The following is a 26,470-nucleotide window of genomic DNA, read 5'->3' on the forward strand; positions in this document are numbered from 1 at the left end:
CAAGCTACAATGCGCTGTGGGCCGGCCAGTCATTCCGACTAATTTACGAACTCCATGGTAGCGCGGAAATTAATGGTATCAGCCGGAATGGCCGGCCAACATGAGCTGTTGACACACCAAATGGCCGCGGTTTCGGGTAGCGACCATCCATTATAAAAGTTCGCAAAGCATTTATCACTACAATTTGTCCATTGCCGGGAAGCGCTGATAAGTGAAGTCAGTTTCCGCAGGCGGAACTACCAGCTGAATCAAATGTCTGAACTTCGGCGGGAAATATTATCGTACACCAGTTTTTGAAATGGTGGTGAGTGACCTACTATCGTAAATGTAAGTACTCGATCAGAAGTTGATAGTAAAACATGCAATAGCCAGGCGCACCGAAGCTTGAGCATTCTTTCTACGCAGTCAGATGAACCTTTTCCATGTATCTCGTTATGCTCTGGGAGGACTTAAGAAACCATACGGCCTTAGACAAAGGAAGAAAAGGAACTCCGAATTCCGACCTCTCACGTATTCGATAGAAAGAACTATCAATAGACGCATGGAGTTGAAAGGCCAATCATTTGTGGCTCGCGCTTCGATGAACTTCATCACACTATCATTTCATTACTTCCGTGCTGAGTTGCTTTCGATTTTCGCACAATTCGCTCCTCCTCTACATAGGTATGAACTGTCTCAATCCCACAGCCCACTCAATAATGCTGCCGTGTCCACCGGCCGCAATATACGTGCAGTCAAACCCAATATCGGGCTCACCAGCGCCGACGTCGGATTAAACTCCAGCGGCCGTCGCCGGGCGAGCCCACTCAGGCCGGCCGCCGCTTACAATGCACATGGGACCGGCGCTGTTATGACACACGATCATAGACCGACTACCGCCGCCGGCGCCGCCGGACGCTTCTCCGACCGGCGGGCGGGCGGGCGGGCCATCCCAGCACCGCCCCGGGCGGGGGCGGGGGCGGGGGCGGCCGGCCGCGGGCGACTCGGGCGACGGTAAATCGGGCCGACAATGGCGCCGCGCCGGACGCCGCATGCAAATGGCTCGTTCATTAGGTGGCGGGAGCGGCGGCGGCCGCCCCATTTACATGGAAGCCAGATGTAATCTGCATCTGCTTCCGTGACCGCCCGCTGCTGCCGGCGCCGGCGGGGGCAGCGGGAGATGAGAGGGAGGGACAGAGGGCTGGAGCTGCCCTCTCGGAGAGGAAAAGGGGAGAGGGAGAGCGGAAAGGGTGCAATTATGGGAAAGGAAGAGGAAAAAGGGGGTAGAAGAAGGGAGATAAAATGAGAAAGCATGGGAAGGGAAAACGGGAGTAAATAAAGGATGAAAAAATGAAGAAGTGAAGACAGAGAAGAAGTAGTGAGATCCGGGATGAAAGACTAAGATTCTTTGACAGAAACTCAGACAAGTTCATGAAGAGCACGACTTACCTCTGTGTTCATGGTTGATGGAGGCATGTTGCCGCCAGTGGAGGCACCGTCCTATGGTCCTCTAAAGATGGCGTCGAGGTATCGCGGCGAAAACGTGTCGCGAGAAGGCGGGCAGGTCTCAGGTGCCGAAATGAGAAAGTAACCGGCAGATTAACTGAAAAAGGGAGCGGCATTGTAATAAAGGTTGGGTTTCACAGGGCACTAGGGTGAGTTGGTATCTACCACGTAACGGGAACAAACCCGGATAGCCAAATGTCGTCGTTCTAAGCATCGACACATTAAAAATCCTACAGACACAAAAATGGACACTTATTGTAGTTACACTGTTTTCCACGTGTTTTTTTTTTCTTTTTTACAATGCGAGTAAAGTCGAAAACAGCCTGAAGGTGGACATATTTCAATTAAGCGCTTTCGTGGCGAGAGACAAAGCCAAGGACAAAATCATCCTTCTAAAAAAAAATCTTCAAGCTTCGTTTAATTAAGGCATGAGTAAAAGGCACACATAACACAACCAAATAATCTGAAATGCCTTTTCACAATAGGTATAGAAATCCATATTTCTTGGTCGAAAAGGTGACCTCAGCGACTAAGTTCCCACATAGGTACAGTCGGATTTTAAGTCTGTCTAATCGCGCGCTTAAATGAAAAGCGCACGTGAAGCCTATATAGCTTCAACACTGGCTAGCTGGCCTTGGGTATCTGTAAGAATCTTGGCCTTGGGCTAGCTGAAAAAACATCCTACTCTCGATTTTAGTTTTGACTTTCCATTCATTCCTATTGTTCGTCTCGTGCCGTATTTAGTTGTGAACTCTCAGCGATCGGACAGGCCGAAAAACAAAACGATTATGGACACCAAAATTAAGAAGCTCGCGTACCAATATGTAGGTACTTTTTTATTTTGTATTCCCGACATGAAATAAAAATGTGATCAATTTCGGCCAAATGCTCCAAGTTCCCCGAGCTACCACAGTGCAGGCTGCAACATAATCTTCATTCATGACTTGAACAGACTAGAGGGATCTTGATTCATTGAGCAATTTTGTTGAGAAATTGAATACGAATGAATTTATGGCCAGCATTCGAACGACATAAACCGACATTGGTCTCAATCTCGGTAGAAACCCTGGTTACATATTACGGCACATCTCCCCCGTTTGATCCGGGAGTGGGGACTCTCGTTCCCGAGCTCAAACATCAGTAGCAGGGCGGCGGCTGTTTGCCATCGTGCAGCTCTTGCACTGTGTCCTGATTAATGCAAACATCTCCAGGGCGCGGCCGCCGCCGGCGGCGACCAACTTTTCCGAGAGCAAACAGGCCAGACGGCGGCAGACTGCGCGGCGCCCGAACCTCCCGATACCAGCCCGACGCCAGACGGTTACCATGGCGACCTGCGTCTGTGCAACGTCACTGGTCGGCTGCAGCCGGGCGGCGAGATGAGGGCCGCCGCTGCAAGACGGAAGCCTCCGGATCGGGTCGGGCGCGCCGCAATATCGCTGCCGCTTCCGCCACAAATGCCGTCTTTGCGCAGCTGAGCGGCCAAATAAATCCATCCGGCTGTCGACGTCAGTGGCGGGGTCAAACGGAAGGCTCTGTTGGCGAGCTGGTCATCAGGCCGGGCTCAGAGGTCATCGCCCCGGGCGGCGGGCTGGAAATAACGCCTGAATGCCTGCCGCCAGACGTCTGGCGCGCTCATGAAGGGGTGCCAACGAACGGCCCACAAAGTGCAGGCCGTTCCGAAATCCGCCTGGTTCTCAGAGGACAATCTCGTCACGGAGAGCGGTCTGCAGCCTGTCCACGACACACGCCGCGATATGAAACGAACGCCGGCCATCTTTTCAGACAACAAAGCCCCGTAGACGATCCGGCATGATATACGTGCCACCCACGGATAAAACATCCATCTAAGAAGCTGGATATAGGCTGGCAAGAACAGGCCAGCCGCGAAGAACAAACGCAAAAAAAAACCTTTGAAACGCCAATATATGAATGCGAATCAATGTCATATTTTCTATCAGCCACCCTCATTGTGACAAGGGCGGTGGTAATCACTCATCACGTAAACACGCCCCCCCGCGATTTTCACGACTAGCTAAGAAAACGGTGGGCGCATCATCAAACACTTCTTACGCAAAGTGGAAATATTTGGTCTCGGATAAGAGCAGGTCACCACGTCACGTCAAATGACCTGACTTCGAGAAAGAAGATGCTAACCCTAGCTGCGCTGACAGAGCAATTGCCTTGAAACATGCATTGATTGACGAGGGAGAGAGGATGCATGAGGCATGAACACAAGAATTCCGATAACGGTAGGTATCCTTTGCCAAGACAACTCAGCGACCTTAATTTATTCTAAGGAGTCATTATGGAGTCCATGACATGAGACCTTAAAGTAAATGCAAAACTCAGTTTAAACGTTGAAAAAAGACATAATTGCACTCTTATTGTTTTCAAGGACGGTGCAAACCCATGACACCTTGCGCCCAATATGTAACCCACGGACCCCATTGTAAGCCACTCATGAAATTGGTTGACACTTGACACTGCTCCGAATGCCGCCAATTTCTGAGCCTAACTGGAAAAAGTTCGAGTGATGCACCCGATGGACCTCTCTGGCTTATTAACTCGACCATCTACAATTCTCTATGTATGCCCCAGTAGCCCCGACCACCTGTATATTTCCAGCAGCCATTCCCGACCACCACAGCTCCCCTGTATAGCCCCATGTCGCCGGCCGGCCGAGCGCGCTAAGCCGAGCTCTCGCGGCGCGCTTTCCGGACCGAGAATGGCGCTCCGGCCGGGGCTCGGTTCCCGGAACGGCCCGCAGCCGGTAATCCGGGCCCCGTTCGACGCCCCGAGCTGGTGCTGACGGCGCGTGCCCGACCGGACGGCCGTAGTTGCCCGGACCTAGCGGCCGCCGGCGAAAATACCGCGCAAACGTGCGGCGCGCGGCGTCACAGGGAATCTCAGATTAGTGCCTAAGTGCAGCGGATACGTCGGTAATCAGATTTAGTCCTCGTGTCCACAACGTTCGACGAATTCCACTGTTCATGATTTAGCAGCGGACCCGCCGAGTGTACCCTAGTTTAAATTCTGTCCGTCGACACCCGTCGTTCCGCCGCCGCCCGTCATCTCTCGGCTAAACTCGGGGCCGTCTGACCCGGCGGACGGGTCGGTCGGCCCGCTCCGCCCGGCGGCGGCGAACGGCCGGGCACCGGGCGCGGACCGATTCCGAGCAGATTGAAGCGGGCCTCGCTCCGGTCCAGAGCGGCCGCCGTCAATTGGCCGATGCCGTTTACTGGCGCGAGCTGAGATCGGTTCGTTCAGCGGCGGCTCTGCGCGGAGACCGAGCCGGTAGGATGGCCAGAGTTGCCTCCCAACCAGCCGGTGAGTCGGTCCGAACGCGGCGCCGGCGGACACGGGGACGTAGTAGTTCAGGGAATGGCTGGAAAAAGACTGATGAAACAGACGAAAATGTATTCTAATCAGAGTTAGTGGAAATGGTAACAGAGAGAAGTTGAATAAGGCAGTTATAGACTAAATGTAAGTCTGCTCTTCATTTGCTTCCATTCAAAACATACGCTGGCTGAGCCTAACTTGCCAAAGAGTATTTTGTCGCAACTTTTGATGATGCATGAATTCAGGCGCGAAGAGCAGATTGAGTGGCAGTATCAATGAAATTAAGCATACCTTAACTGAGAATATCTGAAAGTTCCAAGCCATTTGCTGTTTTTGCGAAGCTTACAATACATTTGAGGTGGAATCAAAATACCTTGACACTATTGTGCGAGCCTTTTGTGAGCCCTTTTAGCAATTCTTTCACTTAAGGAACGTTTCTCTCTAAAACAGGTCACTTTAATCGCAAAAATAGCTTAGCTCCTAACAAGCGAAGTTTCAAATGTTACCTGAATCTGCCATTCTTTTCGTATGATTTACGCATCAGACTATCAAATCCCTTCCCCTGCCACTCTCTCACGCCCCTCTGTACGCCCCTGTCCTCCCGGTCCTCCGCCTTCCCAGTCGGTGCCCTGGACACGCCTCTGGCGATCCGCCCACTCGCGTTCAGCGCGCGCAGGTGGGCGGGCGGCAGGGGCGGCGACGGCGGCCGAGCCGACATCTCTCGGCTCGGCCGGCCGCTGGCAGACGGACCGGCCGCCGCCCCGGCCAGCGCCAGCGGCCGCCCAGCGCTGCTGGCCCGCCCAGCGCCGGTACTAGGTGAGTACCGCCCAGCGCCGTCTCTCCGCAGAGCCGTCAACAGCGCAGACACGGCAGCCCGTGGATAGAATAGTAACAGCAGTAAGCGACGAGCCATCGAAAGTCGCTCAGCTGTTGTATTCGGTTGCCGTTTGTGACATACTGCCAGAGCTGTTCGATGTTCCTCCTTGTTGTGAGTCTGACGAGCATTCTTCTTTAATTTTAGTTATACGTGCATTATTGTTTAGAATTGAAGTGATAAGATAAGTAAGGCTTTTGTCATGATATTCAAAAAAATATTTAGAAATTGTTTTACCAGAATAGCGCAAACAATGTATGATTTGCAGCATAGTGCATGCCAGTTGCTTCTTTTCAGCTAGCGTTCCGCCGTGGACCGGCTGTATGAAGAGAGTGGAGACTGACACCTTTGCCATTTATTCGATGTGACGTCCTAATGAACTTATCTTACTCTCTCTAAAAACGTAAGGAAAACCGACTCATAGCCTCTTGCTTGCATCTATGGCCATAACTTTGTCACCAACCCATTCCCATCGTTCTCAAAACGGTGACTAAAACACGCAGGCTCGCTCAAGGCCGCTAGTTCCAGTCTCCGGCCGTCCTCAAGACGGGCAGCAGCCGCCTGTCTGATCTCGGATAGACTGTGCCGCCGCACACCTAGCGTCTTTGGTGTTCGCCCGTCGCAGTCTCCTAGCTTGAGGCCCGGCGCTCGGCGTCTCGCCGCCTGCAGAGATCAGGGTAGGCTGTGCCGGTGTGCAAGGAGACTGCAGCACAGGCTCAGAGCATAGGAACGTAACGTAACCAAGGAGCGCGGCGCCGAAAACACTAGACCGCTCCCGCGGCTACTGTTCAGACATTTTCAGGTATAGTTCAACGCGTTGGGCCATTTTCAGGGACAATTAATTTTAATACATTTCAATTTCCCGTGTTCCTCTATATTTTCCTTTGAGCTAGCTGTACATAGATGTAAAGAAAGCATCCGCAATGAAGCCTGCTCCTATCGCAAAACCATACAGATCTAAACAAACGAAAGAAATAACAAAGCACTAAAAATATCGCGGATAGTTTTTCTTTAGCTTGCTGGATGCTTTCACCCATGTGTCTCAACAAAATACAACTCAATAGCCTTGAAAGACCCAGAGTGCAACCTGAACTCCAAGTAGACAAAAATATACTGATAAGAATATTGAAGATATAAATATATCATTATTAAACTGGAATTAAAAATCGTCATGTTTCTGCTGAGAAAACCTTACACAAAGTCACAAATACTGTTATCTGCCGCCAATGCAGATCCTTCTCTCTCCAGCGTCATTTTCATTATTCTAGAATCTCTCTCTTCCCTTCTTTCTTCCTTTCCGTCTGCCTGTCTGTCGGTCTGTCTGTCTGTCTGTCTGTCTGTCTGTCTGTCTGTCTGTCTGTCTGTCTGTCTGTCTGTCTGTCTGTCTGTCTGTCTGTCTGTCTGTCTGTCTGTCTCTCTCTCTCTCTCTCTTCTCCAACGATCAGTTCCTCCCACCTATGACGTCATCAGTCCCCTGTGAGCCCGGGGGACCTCCTCCGCCGGAGGTCGGTCCGGACCGGGGGCCGCGGCCGTGTCGGTAAACGAGACATCGACCCATCGGTCGGCGCGCGGCGACTATCTATTTATTCGGCCTATTACCCGGCCGAAAATCACGTTACACGCGGGACGCCTGAATTATGCAGCCCCCCCCCCATCCCCCGGGTCGGGCGGAGCGGTGCGCGGCGCATCCGAGCGCCGCGCCTCAGGCGCACAAGGTCACAGCAGATGCGGTCAACTAAAGATAAGAAATCAGCAAATATAGTTACTCGCTGAATTCTAATATCATGTATCAGTCTGCATTATGTGGATTACTGGTGGGTTCCAGGGAAATTTAATTAGGTGGTTGATGCTAGCAGCGGGCTAGTTGAATACCATTAGATTTTCAGCATTTGCTACTTACCGAGGTTGTTATAGCCCCTGCCAGTAACTGAAGCTGCTATTCCGCTTGGAAACAACCATCTCTTGTGAGAATGATTACAGGGATGAACTTTGTTCGACCTAGTCTAGGCCAACTTCTGGAATAGAAATATCAAAATTAATGAGCCAATAATACAGTTTGGCAGACACTTAAACTAACACAAAGTTGGGGGCAAAAACTAAATCGAGCAAGAAGTAAATCAAGACATCCCGAAAGTGGCGAGGCAGTCTCAGACATCAAACATAGAACAAAGACTGGGTGCTCACTGTCAAAAGCAGATAAATCCAGTTTGCCCAATTGACTGACAGCCGTCACACGAAGCCGTCACTGCATACCCCCCCCCCCCCATCTCATAGCGGTTGATGGGGGACCTCTCCTAATCCCCAACACCAGAGGTCATCTGAGGTCACCGCCAACCCTCCCCTATATCCCTGGTAGCTTGAGTCCGAAATGTCATCACCCGACACCGGACCGCCGCGGTGGGGGCACCGTCGCCGCTGCCGAGCCCCGTATCGGACCAGGCGGGTTTATCGGCCGCCTTCGGCAGACACTGCTGTCAGCGACCCGATACCGGTCGGTCGATAGACTGGCTCACAGTCGTCAGTCCCGCTGACAGCGCGGCCACCGCGCAGATTCCGCCCCGAGCGGAACGCCCGGCTCGACGGCGGACCGCGCAGATTCCGCCCCGCGCGGAACGCCCGGCTCGGCGCGGACCGCTAATCCGCAGAGCCGGACGGTCCGGGGATTGTCACCGGACCGTCCGGGGATTGTCACCGGGCGGTCCGGGGATTGTTACCGGGACGGTCCGGGGTACGCCGTCCAGCGCCACACCAGGCCGACTTTCGCCGTCGGAATACTAACCGCGGTTGTTATCGCCGTTGCGACAGGCGGCGTATTAATGTTAGATCGACCACCGACACTCCCATTTCTGATGTTTGTTTACAGAGAGGGTTCGCGGGTTAAGCCGCTCGCCTTGCGCAGAAGTTAGCCTGTTAGTAAAACGAGCGTGCAGCGCCTGGCGGCGTCGCTGGGCAGGAACAAAGGAGCCCTCGTCAGCGTGCCCCCGGGGGTATTTAATAGCCACTCCTGTGCGTTACTAATGCGAACGGCACTTTTGTCCCGAGCTGCACCTATTGTTCTGCTTTGTTATTTATTGGAAAGTGCTGCTGGATGATTGTCTGGGTTCGCTTTTTTGCAGTGCTCTATTGTTGCGTCCTATTGATGGTCATACTGCCATGCAGACAAAAACGACAAATACACCTACAGTCTGGGTTAAACACCAGTCGCTAACTCGAAAACCGCTCATTAAATGTGTCTCGAAAATGTAAATGTGAATTTTCTCGGCCAAATTCTATCCAAGCGCGATGCAGGATTATGCTCTGACCAACATTCGTATACTGAATAAAGAACACAGACCAATGGTCTCTCCAAAGCTCCTGCCCGCGATAACTCGCTGCTCTCCATTCAGGCTCGGACCGCGAGCCCGGGGCGAGCAGCTGTCGCGGGTCGGTTTGGATTCTGGCCGCGCACATCTCTACCGGAGGGGAGTGGAGGGGAGGGGAGGGGAGCCACGCGGGGAGCGGTGGGGAGGGACGGGATCGGACGGGAGCCGCGAGGGGCGGGGCGCCGCTGGTGACGGGTGCCGCGCGCCGTTCGAACGGCCCGGCATCACACGGTGACTGGGAGGCGGACAGGGAGCAGCGGAGGAAGGCGCGGGCCACCACGCGGCAGAGGAAGCCGCGGAACACCGCGCGCCGGACACACGGTAAGGCAGCCCGACAGCGGCTGGCGGGCGCGCGCACTGCGCAGTGTGGCAGCTCATTCCGAAATTGGACACAGCTGCGAGGGATGAGTTTTACGGAGGCCTTGATGATACTAAAAGCAATTTGCACTAAGGCGCCTGTCGGCGATGCCATTTTCCAAGAGAGCATATCGGGATCCGTCTGGCATTTGGACTTGCTCATTTATCTTCTCACCAGTGGGCATTACGGCAACGAGGCCATTAACGTCATTAAGGCCAGCCAGAAATCCTCGTAAGAAAGCGGCCTTTGTTTGGCCGAGGCCATTTGCAGTCTCGGCTCATGAGCTGAGCGAGGCACGTCCCGACTGTGTCTGCCAGCTTGCCCCGACTCATCTCCACTGGGGACGGCCCGAGATGTGCGCTATTGATCGCCGCGGCGGCGTTTGTGACGCACCAGGTGCGCCGCGGAGACGAGCGCGCCGCACCGCGCCACGCAACGGTCCGACTGTCTACATCGATTCTCGATCGGTGATTAGTGAGCAGCGTCGTGCACGGCGGAGCGCGTCCCCTCTTTGTGGCGCGCATCGGCGTCGGATTTGCCGCGCGTGCGCTCATTTGGCGTGCGTCACGCGAGAGAGACGAGCGCGGCGCGACAGCACGGCGACGCGAGCGCCATTGATTGGCGTACCCGTCACGTTACGCCGACTCTCGAATAATGGATGAGCTCCGGTCCAGTTGGACGAATCGATGCGCATTATGGCGAGGGCACGCTATCTGACCTGGTGGCCGGCGTCGCCGCACCGACGGCACCTTTGTGTGCCAGCAGACGGACAGCGCGCGCGTGCCCGCCGACTTTTTGTACCCGTCAGCTATTACCGAATAGCTCGCAAAGCGAGGCTGGAAAATGCGACAGAAAAGTAAGCAGTTGATGAAACGAAAATCAACGAGGGTTGGCTGTTGCCAGGGGTCCGAGTCCGAGCTTCAAAATTAATAAAACAAAACTCGCTTATTTGCCAGGATGATTTTCAAACCTCCTCTTTTAACAGCTGCTAGATCGCTTATGTATACAAAACTCCATGTCCGTTGTGTGTTTTACCATGTCCCTTGTATGGTTCTATCACGCTTTCACCGTGACAATATGCTGATTTCAAAAGTGCTCAACCCCGCCGGCGTGTCGGCTGGGCGGCCACCCAGCGCCGCCGGCTGCTGTGTTTGTGCCACCCACTCGGCGCCGCTCACCAGGCCCCGGAAACAAAGACGGACCATCTGCCGTGTACCGGTCGGCCTGTCCGATTGCCCCCCCCCCCCCCACACACGTCCCCCAGCGGCACCCCTCCGCGACCACCGGTGCGGATGCAGCTGCGCGCGCCTCATTCAGGCCTGCACGCGCGCGATAACGCACTTTAGCCGCCGCGGAAATCGATATTATCGGGTCGCGGCGCGCGCGTGGCTGGGGACGCGATACCCGAGCGGCGACACGCGGTCGGCCGGCGCGGGAGGGAGCGGGCCGGCCGAGCCGGCGCGGCGGCGACAGGCGAGCGGGCCGCCGTGATTAGACGTGACGTTAGTGTGTGATGTGTAATTAGCGAGCGCATATACAATGCGTAACGCCCTGATGGAGAGGGTGCTGCGTTACACACAGGTCGTTACTGCCGGAATGATGTGGGAAGTCGCGTTAGGGAAAATTACAGTTGTTTAGCAGCTTTTGCTGCGCTGCGCTTGTGCTGATTAATACTCGTACGTTATCATGAAAACATAAACATAACATCATATGTGCATGATTACGGGCAGTAAGGATATCACATTTCAAAGAGCTGCGTAACTTAAAACGAACATGCTAATCAGACAACTTATCTTTATAACGAAAGCATCTAGCTACGCTCACTGATCAGGGTTATTAGGTTTCAAAGAGCAATATTCCTTACCTCCCGTATGATAAATGTGGAGCTTTTATTTCCCGACCTTTTTCATGTGTTCTACCATTTTTACCCGGTCCGCCCGTGGGCCCCCAGTGTAGTGTGTTGAACGCGCCCGAGCGTGGCCAGTCGGCGACTTTTGCCAGCAGCTCTGGGTCTTCACAGAGATCGATGGTCCTCTGGCGCCGCAGTAAGGATTCCCTATCGCCGACGCTGCCGCCAGTCCAAACCACTGTCCGAAACACGTCCCTCCCCGATCGCGCAAACAGCGTCAGTGACTCTTCAGAGATGTCGCATTAGAGTGAAGTTTTCAGACAAAATTTCCTTTGTTTGGCCAAATAGGTCATGGAATGAAAGATACCATTTAATCTAAGGTCAACGAAACGTTTTTCAATGGAAAAATCCCAGGCATCTTCTCTTAATGTGAGTGCATTGTTTCAGTGATTGCCAAACTTCTGAGTTTGCTATTCTCGCGATTGCCTCACTTCCTGATACCTCCTCCGCACCACTCGTGGCAGTTTATTACATTTTGCCCGTGCCGTCTTCTCATCTGGAGTGACATCCCGGCGGCGCCGAGGTCCCAGTGTGACCAAACATCCTCTCCGGCCGGCGCCTCCGGTGGCAGCTCGGTAATGGAGCGGTGCGCAGAGCTCCCCAGACGCCGGCGGCAGCGGCACTCGAGACCCGCCGCCGGCGCCCGCCGGTCCCCGGGGCCGCCCGACGGCCAGCGCCACCCGCCGGCCAATTAGCCAATTAGCCAGAGGCCGGCTAGTTCCGCGACGCCGATCCATTAGCGCATTAGCGGAATCAGCATGTCGCGCTGCCGTCGGATGATTTATGACGGCCGAGAGGGAGCGCAAACGAACCGATCCCAGCTGATTTTTCGGTGGCTGCGTCGCGTCGTTAGTGGCTGCTGGATATTAACCTTACATAAAGGCCAGCGTTATTTGGCTTAAATTGGCCCTCCAGACTCTGAATAGAAGACGCTTTGAAGTGCGTGAAACGCATAAGTACCACAAATGCGTGTTTGATTCCATTTCTGGATAACATATGTAAATTATGCTAAATGTTTGAACAAACGTCTGGCCGTATTCGGACCCGATTCAAACTGCGCTGAGTGGCACGTTGGGACAGCGCGCGCTGACGGCTGGCCAGACGGGTGACGGCCGCTGGCGGACCCGCCCAGCTGCGGCCGCGCTGTCACCATATTGTCCCGTCCACCGGCCCGGCCAGTTTTTGTTGCTGCGCCACACGCCAACAGCTGTCGCCGGCCGCCCATCCGCCACCGTGCTATTGTCGTGTGCCGAGCTCGAGTCTCCGCCGTCAGCTGTCCTGAACTGGTAGACTGTACCGCACGACACCGGTGCTCGGCGGCGCAGCGGGCATTACAGGGAAACTGTGCGGCGTTGAAGTCTTCGGGAAAAGGCAAACCTGGAGACTTCAACGCCGGCTGCAGCCGGCGTTGAAGCCCCTTAGCCGCTTGCTGCGAATGGCTGGAGGTTTTTCTGAGGCAGACAATAAATTGCTTGGTTTCAGCAGCAAAAACATTCGAAGATGGATCACCAAAAGCGAGAGGAAACTGCCCTTTCAGTCGGTCTTATGGGGTGGGAATGATACTCCAGATGCTGGAATTCTTGAAATGATAACTTTTAGGGTCCAGCTTAATGTGGCAATAAATCCTGAAGACCAGTGGCAATACCCTTCGGCAGTCGGAAACATCAAAGGCAGCTGATATTGCATCAGATATATAAATTTTGTAGCTTTACCAAAACCAACGATGACTTCCGCACTCGATGTTTTAGTTCGACAATTCACACGTCGTTCACACAATTTTGGCCAAACTAGAAAAACTTCAGTGTAACTTATGATTAAATGCTCCATTAAATATAATGCTGTCAGGCAGCACTGACCAGCTCTGAGCGAAGAAAACCCAGGTTTAAACTGTTCACGGGGATCATTGACAGTTAAGTAATAAAACCTTGCTGAAACATCCGAGGATACCTTCCCTCGTCCTCACCCTCTCCTAGTTTCCCATTACCTAGCCCGTGGTGGGTAGCTACTCTTCACGGTAACTCGCTACTCTCCACGTCATTGTGTCACGCCACGTGTCGGTGACCTGTCGGGACAGTCGCGACGGAGGGTCGCCAGCCGTCACGATCGAACCCCCGTCACGTCACACGTGTCCGGTTCGGTCGTGACGAGTCACCCCGGCGAGCAGCCGCATTGTAATCGCCGGGGGCAGATACACGGTTCTCCCGCCGCTCTGCCTCTCCACTGCTCTGCTCTGCTCTCGTCCGACCGACTCGAGAGCGCCGTCGCTGGCGGCGCGTTGCCTGGATACGGTTGCCACGGTTACGGCGGCGGCGGTGGCGGCGGCGGCCGGTCGGCAGCCGCGGCCGCCACTCGCTCGCCGCCAGCTGTCGGGGTCGCCCGGCGGGCTCCAGCCGGGTCGGGTGGGACGACCCCGGACCGGGACGACCCTCTGCTCCAGACGACCTTCTCGTGAGTACGCAGATATTCTAGCGGCGTGGGTAGTTTGAGCGTAACTCAGCCCAGTTACACCATCTGGGCAGACTTGGGGTAACAGAGCAATGTAACTCGTGTTTGATTGGTGGTTATAGGTGTTAAGCATTTTGTGATGACATCTCTTGAACAGATGGTGATTGTTATACTTCTTACAGTCCAGTTGAAGTCTAAGGCTCCTTCATTTACAGTAACAGTAGAATCATACTGTGTGCAGTAGAATGAAGGTGCACGATAATTGTAACTTCATTGTAGCAATGCCCTTGTCAAGACAGACGAAATACCATTTAGCAGATATGCTCTCTGTCTCAGATCATACAAGCAGAAACTTCCAATTGAAAATCACCCTCACACTTGGTTAAGTTCGGGTAGCGTTTGTTTTAGCTCGGAGCAAAGAGCATCGTCAATCACGACATGTTTCCCACACATTATTTACGAGATGCTCCGATAAGCTGTCCTTTGCTTGCACAACGACATTTTTGACAAACTACTCACCTATTTGATGCTAATAGTTGAATGACATTCTTCACGTCCCCCTATCAACGCCTTCTTAACCAAGACATGTTTGAAAAGCGGCTGTTTCCAGAAATGTCAGTGAGTGTTATAAGTGGCTTTGAGTTCTCAGTAGACGGCACAATCACTTGTGTCACAGCAGGGAACAACACGTTTCTTGGAAGGTCGCATTTCGGAGTCAGGACAGTCCTCCAACTTGCTGCCGAACATCCAACAGCCAAACTAGTGCCTTGCTAGTGCCATGAAAATAACTGCGACCTGCGATCAATGAAATCATGCAAAAAAAAAAATCTAAAGGAATCGCACAAGACATGTGCATTCAGTTTCTCTATTTTTTTAAAGCACACCTTCGCTTACTCAATAAGATCGTAATCAACATTCAAAGAGAATAACAATCTATCAAAGCGTTACATGAGTTTGCAATATTCATCAGCTGAAAAATGGCACCCATAAGCCAACACACGCAGCCGTGCATCCCTCGGCGCCAACCATTCACACCTTTGTCCGGTTCATGCATTAGAAAATTAGGAGTATGGTGACTCACTCGACACTTCCTTTGTGCCATAGGTGACCAGCGACCAACGCCATAGAAGAACCAGCGAACGGCAGTCGGAGGCGCGCAGGAGCGGGGCGACGGTGACGCGCGCTACCACTGAGGATTACCCTGCTGGACAGCGGTGTAACGACCTTCGTCCCCAATTCCATAGCCTCTGGTGAGTAGCATCGGGGCGCTCGGTTCATATTCTTCTGGAGCCACAGTCCAGTAGAGTACGCCATTTACCCGAATATGAAAGATGCCAGTCAGGGCATCGTCAAGGGCGTCTGTCGCGGGGCGTCTGCCGCGGGCGCCCGTGGCGGGGGCGTCCCTGGGGCGTCGCCGGCGGGTCATCGGCTCCGGCTCCTGCTCCCGCTCTCAGTCAGCTGAGCGGCGTCCCCTCTGGCGCGGCTCCCCTCGTGCGGAGCGGCCGGCGCCAGTGGGCTCCAGTCACAGGACAGCCCACCGTCCGGATGGCATCGACCGGCATCGATTCCGGCCCGGACAGCGGGAGGGGCGCTCTCGAGTCTCGTGGGGCCCGGCGCCGACTCTAATCCGATTCGGGGCCGGCGTGGCGGCGGCGGCTCCCCTGTCCTGTCTGTCGGACAGCAGGCGCAGCGGCCGCCGGACCCGGCGGACCAGCGACCGTCAGCCGAGCCCAGCGAGTTTCCTCGGGCAGGGGAGATTCCCCGCACAACTGACATGGGGCTGGCCGGGATGACGTAGCTACAGCAGAGCCGTCTGTAGATGTAAGCATTGGGCGAGAGAAAGCTAGATGCTCGAAATTGGCTGCATTATGATGCTGTAAGCAAGCACCTCTCTTGTCTTTTTTTAGCACCTAGCAGCTCTAGCTAACAAAAATGTAAGATGACATCGCAAAAGAACTATCAAAGCTCATCTGTAGGCAATAAATGCATTTGTAAAAGCAATGAGAAAAACTCGGATGAAAAGTTAACTGTTCAAGTTAAGAATTAGGAACAGTCCCTGCTACACAAAAACATGAGGCGCATTTCATTCACCGTCTCACTGGTCCGTTCCAGACGTGGACTGGAGCAGCGATGGTGGCCAGCAGTGTGGCTATGGACAGTCAGCGAACCAGTGACCACAGCAGTAACCGCAGCAGCCAGCGGACCGAACGGAGCGCACAGGTCTACACCATACCTGCGCCGCGGTAAGCCGGAGTAAAATCGCACCTAGCCTGACATACGCCCTTATTCCTCACAAGCACCGAAAGAGTAAATAAATTTCACAGCAGACAATGTTTCAATGACGGTTAAAATTCGCTAAAATATTAAAAGTTACGATGCATGTTCTGTACAAAGAAACATACCTTGGTGAATGGCTTGATAGATACTTTGAATAAAAGTCGATTTAGCTTTGAATTATAGAAAATAAAACAAGGAGAGTCTATTCATGTTTGGGTCATATAACATGTATGTAAGTCCTGATAGCAAATCAAAATAAGAACTCTGAATTAGATTCGCTTACCATAACTTAGCCCTGTTCGGGCAGCGCATCCTATTGCAAAATTTTGCACCACGCATGCGCAGTTGGGGTCTGTCGGGTGCCAAGCTCCGCCCTTCGGCGTATGACGTCACACGTGTGACGTAGGCTCGCGCAAAATCTTTCAGTTTTGCGCAAGAAGAAAATAGTAGCTGCAGGAGGCGAAAGTGGCGCGGATTAAAGTTTACCCTCATATATTTCTTATTGTAAGTGGTTAGTATGGTGTTGTTTTGGTATCATTATCTTTCTTTTCAGTGGCACATTGCTATTAACCACATTTGAACGCATTTTACTTAGTAACTGAACGAAACACACCAGTCCATCCGCGCCACGGTTCGCCGCGTGTCGCGTGGCCCTCGGCTTTGCGAACCGGCGGAGAGGGGGCGGAGCATGGGCGGAGCCAGGCGGCTGACATCATCGCATGTGTGACTTCACACTCAGCAAAATATTTTGCGCGGACCCGAACAGGGCTCAGCATTAGCAACATGTATGAAATTATAATTCGAAAGGGAGCATAAAGAATATCACTTATCCTGCTCATGGATAAAATTGCGCTTCTTAAGTCGCTCTTTTGCCTGGATTATTTACAACTTCCATATTTACACATTTTGCGTTTTGCGTTATTGTTTATGACGCTATAAAGTCATTCAACCTCACTTACTTTTTGGAACAATGGAGCGAAAATAACGCCTGCAAGGCATTTTCTGTGCCGGAGCGTTGCGTTAAAACGGCTCATTTCGCGACCCCTTCTGTCGGCGGTCTCCGTTTGCGGCCGCCGGTTTCCGCATCATTAAAATACATGAACATTAACGCTGCAGAGCTCTCGCCGCAAAACTATGCCAGGGAACGAGTTTTATTACAAACAGGAAATTGACGAGCCTCCTGTGGAATGTTAATGCGTTTTCGCAGCTGGCGGCATTTCCTAGTAAAAGGCAGAAATGGTGCGAATAAGGGCATCATAAAACTAAAATAGTTTTTTGTAAACAGGCGATGCGGAACATATAATTTCAAAACGTAAAACTTGCATGTCATGAAATCAAACTACAGCTACAATCAGAGCACCACGTTAAAATACCAAGTTCGCAAAATGCTGAGCAATGTTAAAAAAGCAAAACGTCAAATGAAGCCATCATGCAGTGGATACTGTAGTTAGCTCACCACTTAACTACCCACACATGCATGCCGCCCATCATCGATCGCAAGGCGGCCCCGCCGGTCCGTGGACGTCCGATTTGTTCAAACAGCGGCCGCCAAATTGCCCCCTGCCGTCCCGCCGGTCTATTACACTTTGATTAGGTCAAATAATGCGCGCCACTGAATCTGAATGGGCTGCATGAATGGTTAACGGTTTGACAAATGAACGCTTGTAGCAGGACATGAGCGCAATTACCCAAATTTAAAATTGTAAATGAGTTCGATTCGAGTGGATGATACGGTCGTTTATTTTTTCAATGAACTCATTAATTACAAGAAACCATTTTTGCATAGACAGACGGATGTATCAGGTCAATATCGACACTGAGTCTTCAACAGTTTGGTTGTGAGTATTCCACAGTGTTCTGTCTTTCAGTCTTGGCGTTCTTGCTTACAGCTTGAAATGGTTCTTAACTGATTGATTATTCCATTTGTCAAGACAGCGAAAGCCGCAAGAGGTTCATCATTCTGAACTTAGTGTAAAGCAACAAATACAAAAACACATCTGCAATATTTTGAGAAAATATGCAAAGAACAATACAATGCCAGAACACAAATTTCATCATAACGCTAGCACCGTAAGAAGTCGCCCGGCTTGCCTAACAGGGTAATTACCACCATAAACGGAATAATAATCGCTTTGCTAGATGTATCCAAATGCAAGACGATAGTGTCAGATTAAAAAAAAAATATTATTGCATCATTCTGAAAGACAATTGGCCACTAATCTGCTGTTGAATGGCATAGAAACTGAACTGCAGAGAAGCATACATTCACCTCCATTTTAGCTACTTTGTTGTATATATATTCTATATATTGTTCTATATTGTCATACTAGGTTGACTTTCTTCACGACCATGCAAGGTACTAACTTACTTGCCTACAGTAGCCTTCCCCATTCCCCAAGTGCGTGCAATCGCCACCAGCTCTCCCAAGTACCTCTTACCACTTGTTCTCACCAGCAGCCGTGGGTCAATGACCCTTTGACGGTCATTGGCTATCATTGGGGCCGCTGGATATCATCACCAGCCACCAGCGCCTTCTCAGCTCACCATATGACGTCAACAGCTACCGAGCATCCCCAGCTACGGTACAGGTCACCAGCCGCCGGTAACCATCACTACCAGGATTCACCAACTACCAGCCTTCAGCACCAGCCAACCGTCTACGTTATCAGACCAGTCTCCAGCCGTCATCAACCGTCACAAGTCAACAATCAGTTTCGCCCGCCGTGTTCACTGCTGGCCTTTGTGTTCTATGAGTCATAAGGCACGCGGTGAATGCTAAGGGAATAACTGAATTCTGCTAGAGGAGTAACAGCAGCAACCTTTGTGTTCTATGCGCCATTAGACACGCGGTGAATGCTAAAGGAATAACTGAATCCTGCTACAGGAGTAACGGCCTCGTGTTTTATGAGTTATATGGTATGCAGTGAATGCTGAGGGAATAACTGAATCCTACTTATAGAGGAGAAGCACTCTGAGGGAATAACTGAATGCTACTAGAGGAGTAGAACCAGGAGCCTTTGTGTTCTGTGAGTCATAAGACACGCAGTGAATGCTAAGGGAATAACTGAATCCTACTATATATAGGAGTAACACCAGCAGCCTTTGTGTTCTACGAGACATACGGCACGCAGTGAATGCTAAGGGAATAACTGAATCAAGCTGAATAACAGCAACAGTCTTTGTGTTCCATGAGTCATAAGGCACGCGGTGAATGCTGGATCCAGCGAGAGGGGCAACAGCAGCAGTGGCAGCAGTGGCAGCAGCATAGAAACTCACCTCGAGCGCGACACAGTGCGCCATGGGGTATTATGCCCCACCGTACCATATCCGGCTAGGTTCAAAGGCTGCAATGTTTAATTGCTCAGGACACGTTCTGTATTTGCAAGCTTTACAAATTTAATGATGTATCTAAAAGCGTAACACTCCAGTGCTATGCCAGTTATTCGTGCCAGCTAGCGGGCATTCACGGGGTTTCACGAAGAGCTGATGTGCGAATTTAAACGCTTCAAGGCGTCGTATTTTTTATGCGTTTCATTGCTGCATTTAACTGTGTGTACTGGCAACAAGTATTGGAACAATATGCCAGGTTTGATGAGTCAAATCCAAATGAAACTTTTCATAGACTTGTCAACGCCCAGTAGGACCTTATACCTACGCTTAAAAACATATTCCATCTTACCTAATAGCTTTATAAGCGTTGCCTGCAAGCTGAAAGCTTTGGGAAGAATGGCAGTCATGAATGTTGTGATCTTCGTTTGAGTTGCTGGATGATTAACCTTCGCCCCAGTGGGGGGGGGGGGGGCATATGTTACCACCCTGTCACGTTTTTTGCATGTGAATAAAAAACCGCGGCGCGTAGCGCCGCGCCGCTTGGGGTAGCTTTTGGTACATCAATTTTGGACAATGTGTGAAATTTTTGACCCCAGGTCATGTCAGGTCAGGTCACCAGGTCAAGTTAACTGATCAAGCCTTAAAAAAAGTTTGCAATCATGTCCAGCCTGCAGTGTTTGTCAGAAAGGTTTGAAACTTGGTGGATTGCATGCTGTTATGGGTGCCTACAATTTGTATATCTCGGATTTTTTATATCTGTGACCTAAGGTCAGGTCAGTGGCATGACCTTTCCATTACAAGTCAATGGAGAAAAATGAAAATGCCTCTAGATCCGTGTGTACGCATAGGAACAGTCCAACTATTTCAGAATCACAATGATTTAGTCCACTCGTGATGACCAAGGTGTCATTTTTGCTGATAGCCTCTAGAAAGGTCATCCGAGGTCATTTGAGGCTACAAACAGTTTTTTGCCAATAACTCGGGATTGGAAAGAGATAGAACGCTGGGGATGGTCTCATTGTGTTTGTCTTGTTGAGACGCATCGACTGATATGCAACATGACCTTTTCCGGTCAGGTCATGACCTTGACCTGAGGTCAAATTTTCAAGTTGACCTTTCAAGGTCAAATTATAGTTCATTCGACGTGTCTCGGTGAGGGGAACACGATTCTGGCAATAGAAATGTCGTGGCTTTTTGTAGTCGAAAGTTATTGGCGAAAAACACTTTTCGTAAAAACAGCTATTTTTGGAGTTTTTGCCCTCTGGAGGCTAAACCGTTGACCTGAGGTCAATATTAATAATGACCTTTTCAAAAGAGGAGTTCAAAAGCTATCGATTGTTCTATCATGCGTTTTTCTAGCTACCATAGTTCCTGAGATAGCGGCATGTTTTCTGAAAAATATAATGACAATTGGCAAATTTTGACCTTTGATGACCTCTGGTGACCCTAATATTGCTCTAAGGTGAAAAATGACCGAAATACTTTCAAACGTACGCATTGAGAGCTATCGACTGCTTTTTACCGCGTCTTTCTAGCCCTCTTAGTTTTTGAGTTAGAGGTGGGTGGTAACATATGCCCCCCCTCACTAGGGCGAAGTTGGCCGAGACCGCCACTGGGGCGCGGGTTAAACTTCATGCTGGTAAATCATCATTTTTAAAATCGCAGTTTTTAACGTGATCTTCATTTCCCACCGACAAAGTCACTACATACACCGATCCTCCACTCCACTCCGCTGTGCGAACAAAGCTTATGGATGGAGTGCTGTTTGCGGAATACGAGTGTCTGGTTATGAATGATTGGTGGGACAAATAAACGTTGACCGATGCTGGAAAGTTTTTTAACCTCAGCACCCCCCCCCCCCGAGCCTTGGGACGCGGCTTACACCATTCGCATCGGCTCGTTGGTCTAGGGGTATGATTCTCGCTTCGGGTGCGAGAGGTCCCGGGTTCAAATCCCGGACGAGCCCGCCTTTATGACCTGAATGACCCGGGATTGGGTCACGCCCCACCGGTTTACGCTGCAAGTCGGCCTGGCTTCGCTTCCTTTTAATAGGTTTTTACGTGTAAATTTTTTCTCCAATGATTTTGCTGAATGGCAACTAATTATCGCAGGAATATGTGATATGGCGGAAAGCAACGCTTTGACCACAAGTTAGAACCATCAACCCAGTGAAATTACTTAATCAAATGTCTTAAAAAAGCCGGACAACCCATGCCGGACAGCAATGTTTCATGCTTCAATGTCAATGCTAATGCTTTACAATTAAAATAAATAGCAGCTTATTAATAGGAACTTATAAAACTCACTCCCCCAAAAAGATACACGGAGCAATGATCATTGATCAATCATCAATTACCCTATTCGGCCTATTCTTTATGCATTGTTCTTCGTTCGCATCTCGCATCCTCTAGATTAATGCCATCAAACTTGTAAGCGCTTCATTGAAAACAATGGCTTGTTTCTAAAACAAAAAAAAGTTTTCGAATGCGAGTATACTGAAAATAATGCGTGTTTTCGGTTGTGCAACAGTACCTGTGGGAACCATAGGCAACGTCAAAATAGCTAAATAAGCGTCCCTAGTCAAAGTTAATATTACTAGGCTAACCGTTAGATGAAGCTTGCATGTGTCAGCTCCACAACACCATCTATAGGAAATAGTTCACTTTAAACATGGGGGTTTGAACTGGAATAGCAATTCCGTAGCTTGAGCTGAGACAAGCACAAATCAGGAGCATTTACGGCCCAACGATCACCCTAGGCAAAGAAGTTCCATTTCTCGTCCTGAAAAAGGTGCCTTGCTGAGGAATCTGTGCCTTGCAGGTGTCATTTCCCTCATTTAAAACTGAATAGTTCTTCCTATATTAAAATATAGAGAAAAATATTTTTACAAAAAGGTTTTATTATCTTTGCTGATCATTTTGAACATACAAAAAATTATAAATCCATCGCAAAAAAACTAATTTCGTGGAAGTGAACTATTCCCTTTAATATGAAACAAAAGTGGCAGGTGCCTGTTAAAAAGCAAAGCGCTGCAAAGAAATACATGTACTTACATTAAGATAAACATTTAAATGAGTTCATAAACAGTAACAAATACATACCCGTACTTTCATTCTATTCTTAATTCCACAGCAGTCCGGAAGAACGTTGAGTTGCCACTGAATTTAACATATCACACTCTTGTGGCTGTGGCCGAGTCATCTATGGCGCTCCCATAGTGCCGGCTTCATTATTTGATAACGATATCGGCCGGCTCACTACGATAAGCACGATCCATTTCATTCAGATGCAAATGAGACGGAGGATAGGCCGCCGCCCACTGACCTAATATGAAGGCATTTCGCCCGGATGCGAACTAATCTGTATGGCTTGTTTAACTATTCGCTTAAGCCTAGCACTCTCATATCCGGGTTCCTGTTTCAGCTCACAGAGCTAGCCAACAGGGCTGATAAATTACTATTTGGAGACTTGTTAGCAATAATTAGACTTTTCTCAAACGTTGTGATTTAAAAATACATACCTATCACCGTTCTTTCAGTTGTTAATTTAATATAAAAAATGCGACCCAAATATTTTAATATTAAAGCATCTTCAGTCACCACTATACGCTTTTATATGCCAAAAATTACGATGCGAATTGAGACTTCGAGAGAAAAAATTGTTTAGGTATATGGATGAGACTTCGTGAAATCGTACTTTACCTGCCCTTGGGATCCCGCTGTCCATCTGCTATACAAGCTAAACTAAGCGTAACAAATGTCAAATATGAAATACAAAACAAGGCGGTGAATTCACACCAAGCAGGACTTGTACCCACTACTTTTGGCTCCTTTTGACTTGGGCTACGGCAGTGCTAACGGTGAAACTTGTTGATGAAATTTGAAGGGAGTGAATGGGGAAGGCTCGGCTTCTCAAAAAGCCATTATGCCTGAAGAGAAGTGCTGAAATAGCCTTGCCTTTTCAATGCGGAAGACTGTAAGCATTTCTTTGAAGTCATCAAGTAATCTCATTTTGCCTTAAATTCTCGTTTCAGTCTCTTTGAGGAGACCCGAGAAGTTAAAATATGTGTGGTGGGCGCTTTGCAAACTTTAATTAAAGTGGCATTTCAATATCGTACATACCAAAGCGCTAAGCGGAATTCATTACCTAGCTTGCCATCAGCAACACAAACTTTTGCCTTTCATCTCAAAGACTCTTGTGCACAATAAACAAGCTCTTCAGAATAGGTCTAGGACCCTCCACTATGCTCTTCTGTACCACAGTCAGCCCTGTTGCCAGGCAGCGCTAATCTCGGCTATCTGTTCGTCCAGCCATACTATATGTATTCCAGTCACTTATTATAGCGTCCAATAGGCAGGATGAAGTGTAAAGTCATAGAACAACAAGCCCGGTAAAGGATACAATAACAATAAGGTTACATACAATACAATATCATACAATACAATAAGGTTATATGGCATGGTAAGCCACAGTAGTAGATCAGCGCTCCAATACCAATAAAGCTTAAATTCCAGTACACGCTGCAATCCAGGTGGCAAAATTTCAATTCGTGACGTGATATTCTATTCACTAAATTTAGGTAACAAAAATTCATGATCTTCATAATAAGAGAACACATTATTGGCAGCGCAGGAAGCTTTTGTCGCGCATGTATATGTAGAAACGGATTGGGCCATTGTAGTCCGCTACCTTCGCATCCAAGTTAAAAAGTTTCACACTGCGCAATGATCCCTCCACCCAGGACCCCTTGCTGACTGATCTCCATTTCAGGGAGGCGGACACCACACTTTTTGGGGAAACAAAGAAGTGTGTTACCTTCGCCAGTTATCAGACGCTGCATTTCAGCCGACACCCTCTGATTTTGTTTCAATTTCGACGAAAAATTTATGTTTAACTGCTGCGAATAGCTTTTCTTTTCAAAGGGAAGACGTTGGGCCTGCATTGTCGTTGCTACTTCACAATCAAGAGCATCAGTACGAACATGGCGAGCAGCATTTAGGAAGTATCAATAAACGCACATTTGTCGAATAAAATGTATTTATTTTTTTAAGAATCTTAAGTAGGTAAACCATGCGCGACCGAAAAAAATACTACAAACAGGGAGAAAAAAAAGAAAAAAAAACAAAAACAAAATACGGGCAAGGATGCTTGCGTCATGGGTGTGTGTCACCGTTTAAATACAATTGCCAAAATGTGCCTTCTTTACGTCAAGTATTTTTTGGTTGCCGTAGCAACTTCGTAATTGCCGAAGGACAGCCGTCGAACGCATCTGCGCATTCCTCATAAATATCCCTCCCTGCCCCACGGATAGACCGGTTCGATCACATATCGACTGTCCGGCATCAAAAGCGGAGGCAGTAGTGGCTGTCCAGCCACACAGCGCGACTCCGACCGGGCCCGGTGGCCGCTCATATTTAATTCCTGAGCTCCATACCAGCGCCAGGCGGCGCGGCGGCAGCGGGCAGGATGTTTAATTTCGTCCCGGTCATTCGCCGGCCCTGCTGGCCATAACGCGCCGCCGATGGACACACGCGCTGCCGATCGCCGGTCACGTGACCCCGGGGGTGGTCCGGGGTGGTCTGACGGGGGGGGGGGGGGGGTCGCGGGGGGGGGGGGGGGGGTCGCGGGGGGGGAGAGGTCCAGTGGCCGGGGGACGCGTCACCGGCCGTGTCGGCGCCACTCTCGGCGCTCTGTAATTAGAATGGATGCGGGGCACGACGGACGCCGCCGGGCCGCGGTAGGGTGGCGGTGCGGGGTGACGCCAGGCACTGGGAGGACGCGGGCCGACAGCTCGCCGGCCCGGTCACGCCAGGTCAGCAGAGGCCGCGGACGCCACCCGGCCGGTAACAACGCCAAAGGTCGCGGAACGACGCAGCTGTGAATACCGGGAAACGAGTAAATATATAGGACAGATATGGTGCACTGACCGAACATTGTGCAGCGCATTGCTGAAAGGTCATAAGATGCTTACCAGCCTAGCTAGCATCAGCAGCCTAGTGCGATTTTCCAGGAGCAATAGGGAAACTACGTCGCTAACTCGATATTGCTTCTGCTTCTTGTGGAATGTAAATTACACGGGTCGCTTCTTCTGGGAAGCCAGATTGCTATTCCATCTCGTCTCTGGCTCCAGTGGCGCAGATCGGGGCGGCTCGGAGCGGCGGGGAACCACCCGGCCGCCGGCCAATCCGCTGGGCGGCGCCGTCGATCCGGCTGACTGGCCCAGTTGAAGGGTCGCCTGCCGGGCGGGGGCGGGGGCGGGGGCGGCGACCCGGGGAGTGGCCCGCCCGGCGCCGGCAGGCGGCTCCAGGACCGTCCGGCACCGGGCTGCGGCAATTATCCGAGCCGCTGGCACCACCAGGCGACCGCGCCGGCGGCGGGCCCGGCGGCGGCAGGGACGGCAGACGCGGCCGACAGTGCTGGCTGCGTGCCGGCCGCCCCTCCCCGCCCCCCGTCCGTCCGTCCCCGTGCCGGGCGTGACACCCCCACCGCAGCCCCTCTATCGATGCAGCGACCATCCGCCATTGGCACGGGGTCTCCTTCGTCAGCGGCCTGTCGCGGGGAGTGGGCCGTCCCTAGGACCGGCCGAGGGACGGACGCCGGGCCAGGAGATCGTTTGTGTCCTCTCTCTGCGCCGCGATCGTAAGCGGTGACAGAGCATCATCAGCGGCCAACGAGTAATGACGGGCCCGGGCGGCCATCATCGGGAACGGATGGAGCGAGAACAGAGGCGTGGACGTTAGGTATTTTTGGGAAATATCACCATATGAACACACCCATACCAAATAGTTGCCCTTTGGTAAGAGCTTGTAATTCTTTTGCAATACACAACACTTTTGTGTTGTACTATAAATGCCATGCTTTATAACACATCCATAAGGTCATTCCAAATTTGAGAACAGCCGATCATGCCATTATTTGTAGAGGAACCCCAGCTGTTATATTGTTTCCCGGATGTGTGAACGACCATGCACGTGCCCGTGCACTCAGCCTCAGCCTCGAGCATCATGTTGTGGGAATGATGGGAATCTGAATGTATGTAAGTACCTACCGCCAATCATATTTGTGACACCCTCATTTGAACGTGTACTGGC

General features: G+C 50.9%; 1 protein-coding gene and 1 non-coding gene across 4 annotated transcripts in view; one reads left to right on the plus strand and one right to left on the minus strand.

Annotated features, from left to right (window-relative positions):
- LOC122363435 (intraflagellar transport protein 52 homolog) overlaps positions 1-26,470 on the minus strand; it is a 117,125-nt gene that overhangs the window by 23,501 nt on the left and 67,154 nt on the right. For 2 of the 3 annotated variants that reach the window (XM_043332705.1, XM_043332706.1), the window contains exons 4-5: positions 7,599-7,713; positions 1,429-1,582 (exon numbers count right to left, since the gene is read on the minus strand). In XM_043332705.1, coding sequence (XP_043188640.1) covers positions 1,429-1,455 — 27 coding nt within the window. In that variant the 5' untranslated portion in view covers positions 1,456-1,582; positions 7,599-7,713. The remainder of the gene's footprint in view (positions 1-1,428; positions 1,583-7,598; positions 7,714-26,470) is intronic. The other variant, XM_043332707.1, reaches the window with a different exon arrangement.
- On the plus strand, positions 21,274-21,345 carry Trnap-cgg. The gene has a single exon. It is a non-coding gene; the product is annotated as a tRNA-Pro (tRNA).

The sequence above is a fragment of the Amphibalanus amphitrite genome, unplaced genomic scaffold (genome assembly GCF_019059575.1).
Source record: "Amphibalanus amphitrite isolate SeventyFive unplaced genomic scaffold, NRLGWU_Aamphi_draft 000620F_arrow, whole genome shotgun sequence".
NCBI lineage: Eukaryota > Metazoa > Arthropoda > Thecostraca > Balanomorpha > Balanidae > Amphibalanus > Amphibalanus amphitrite.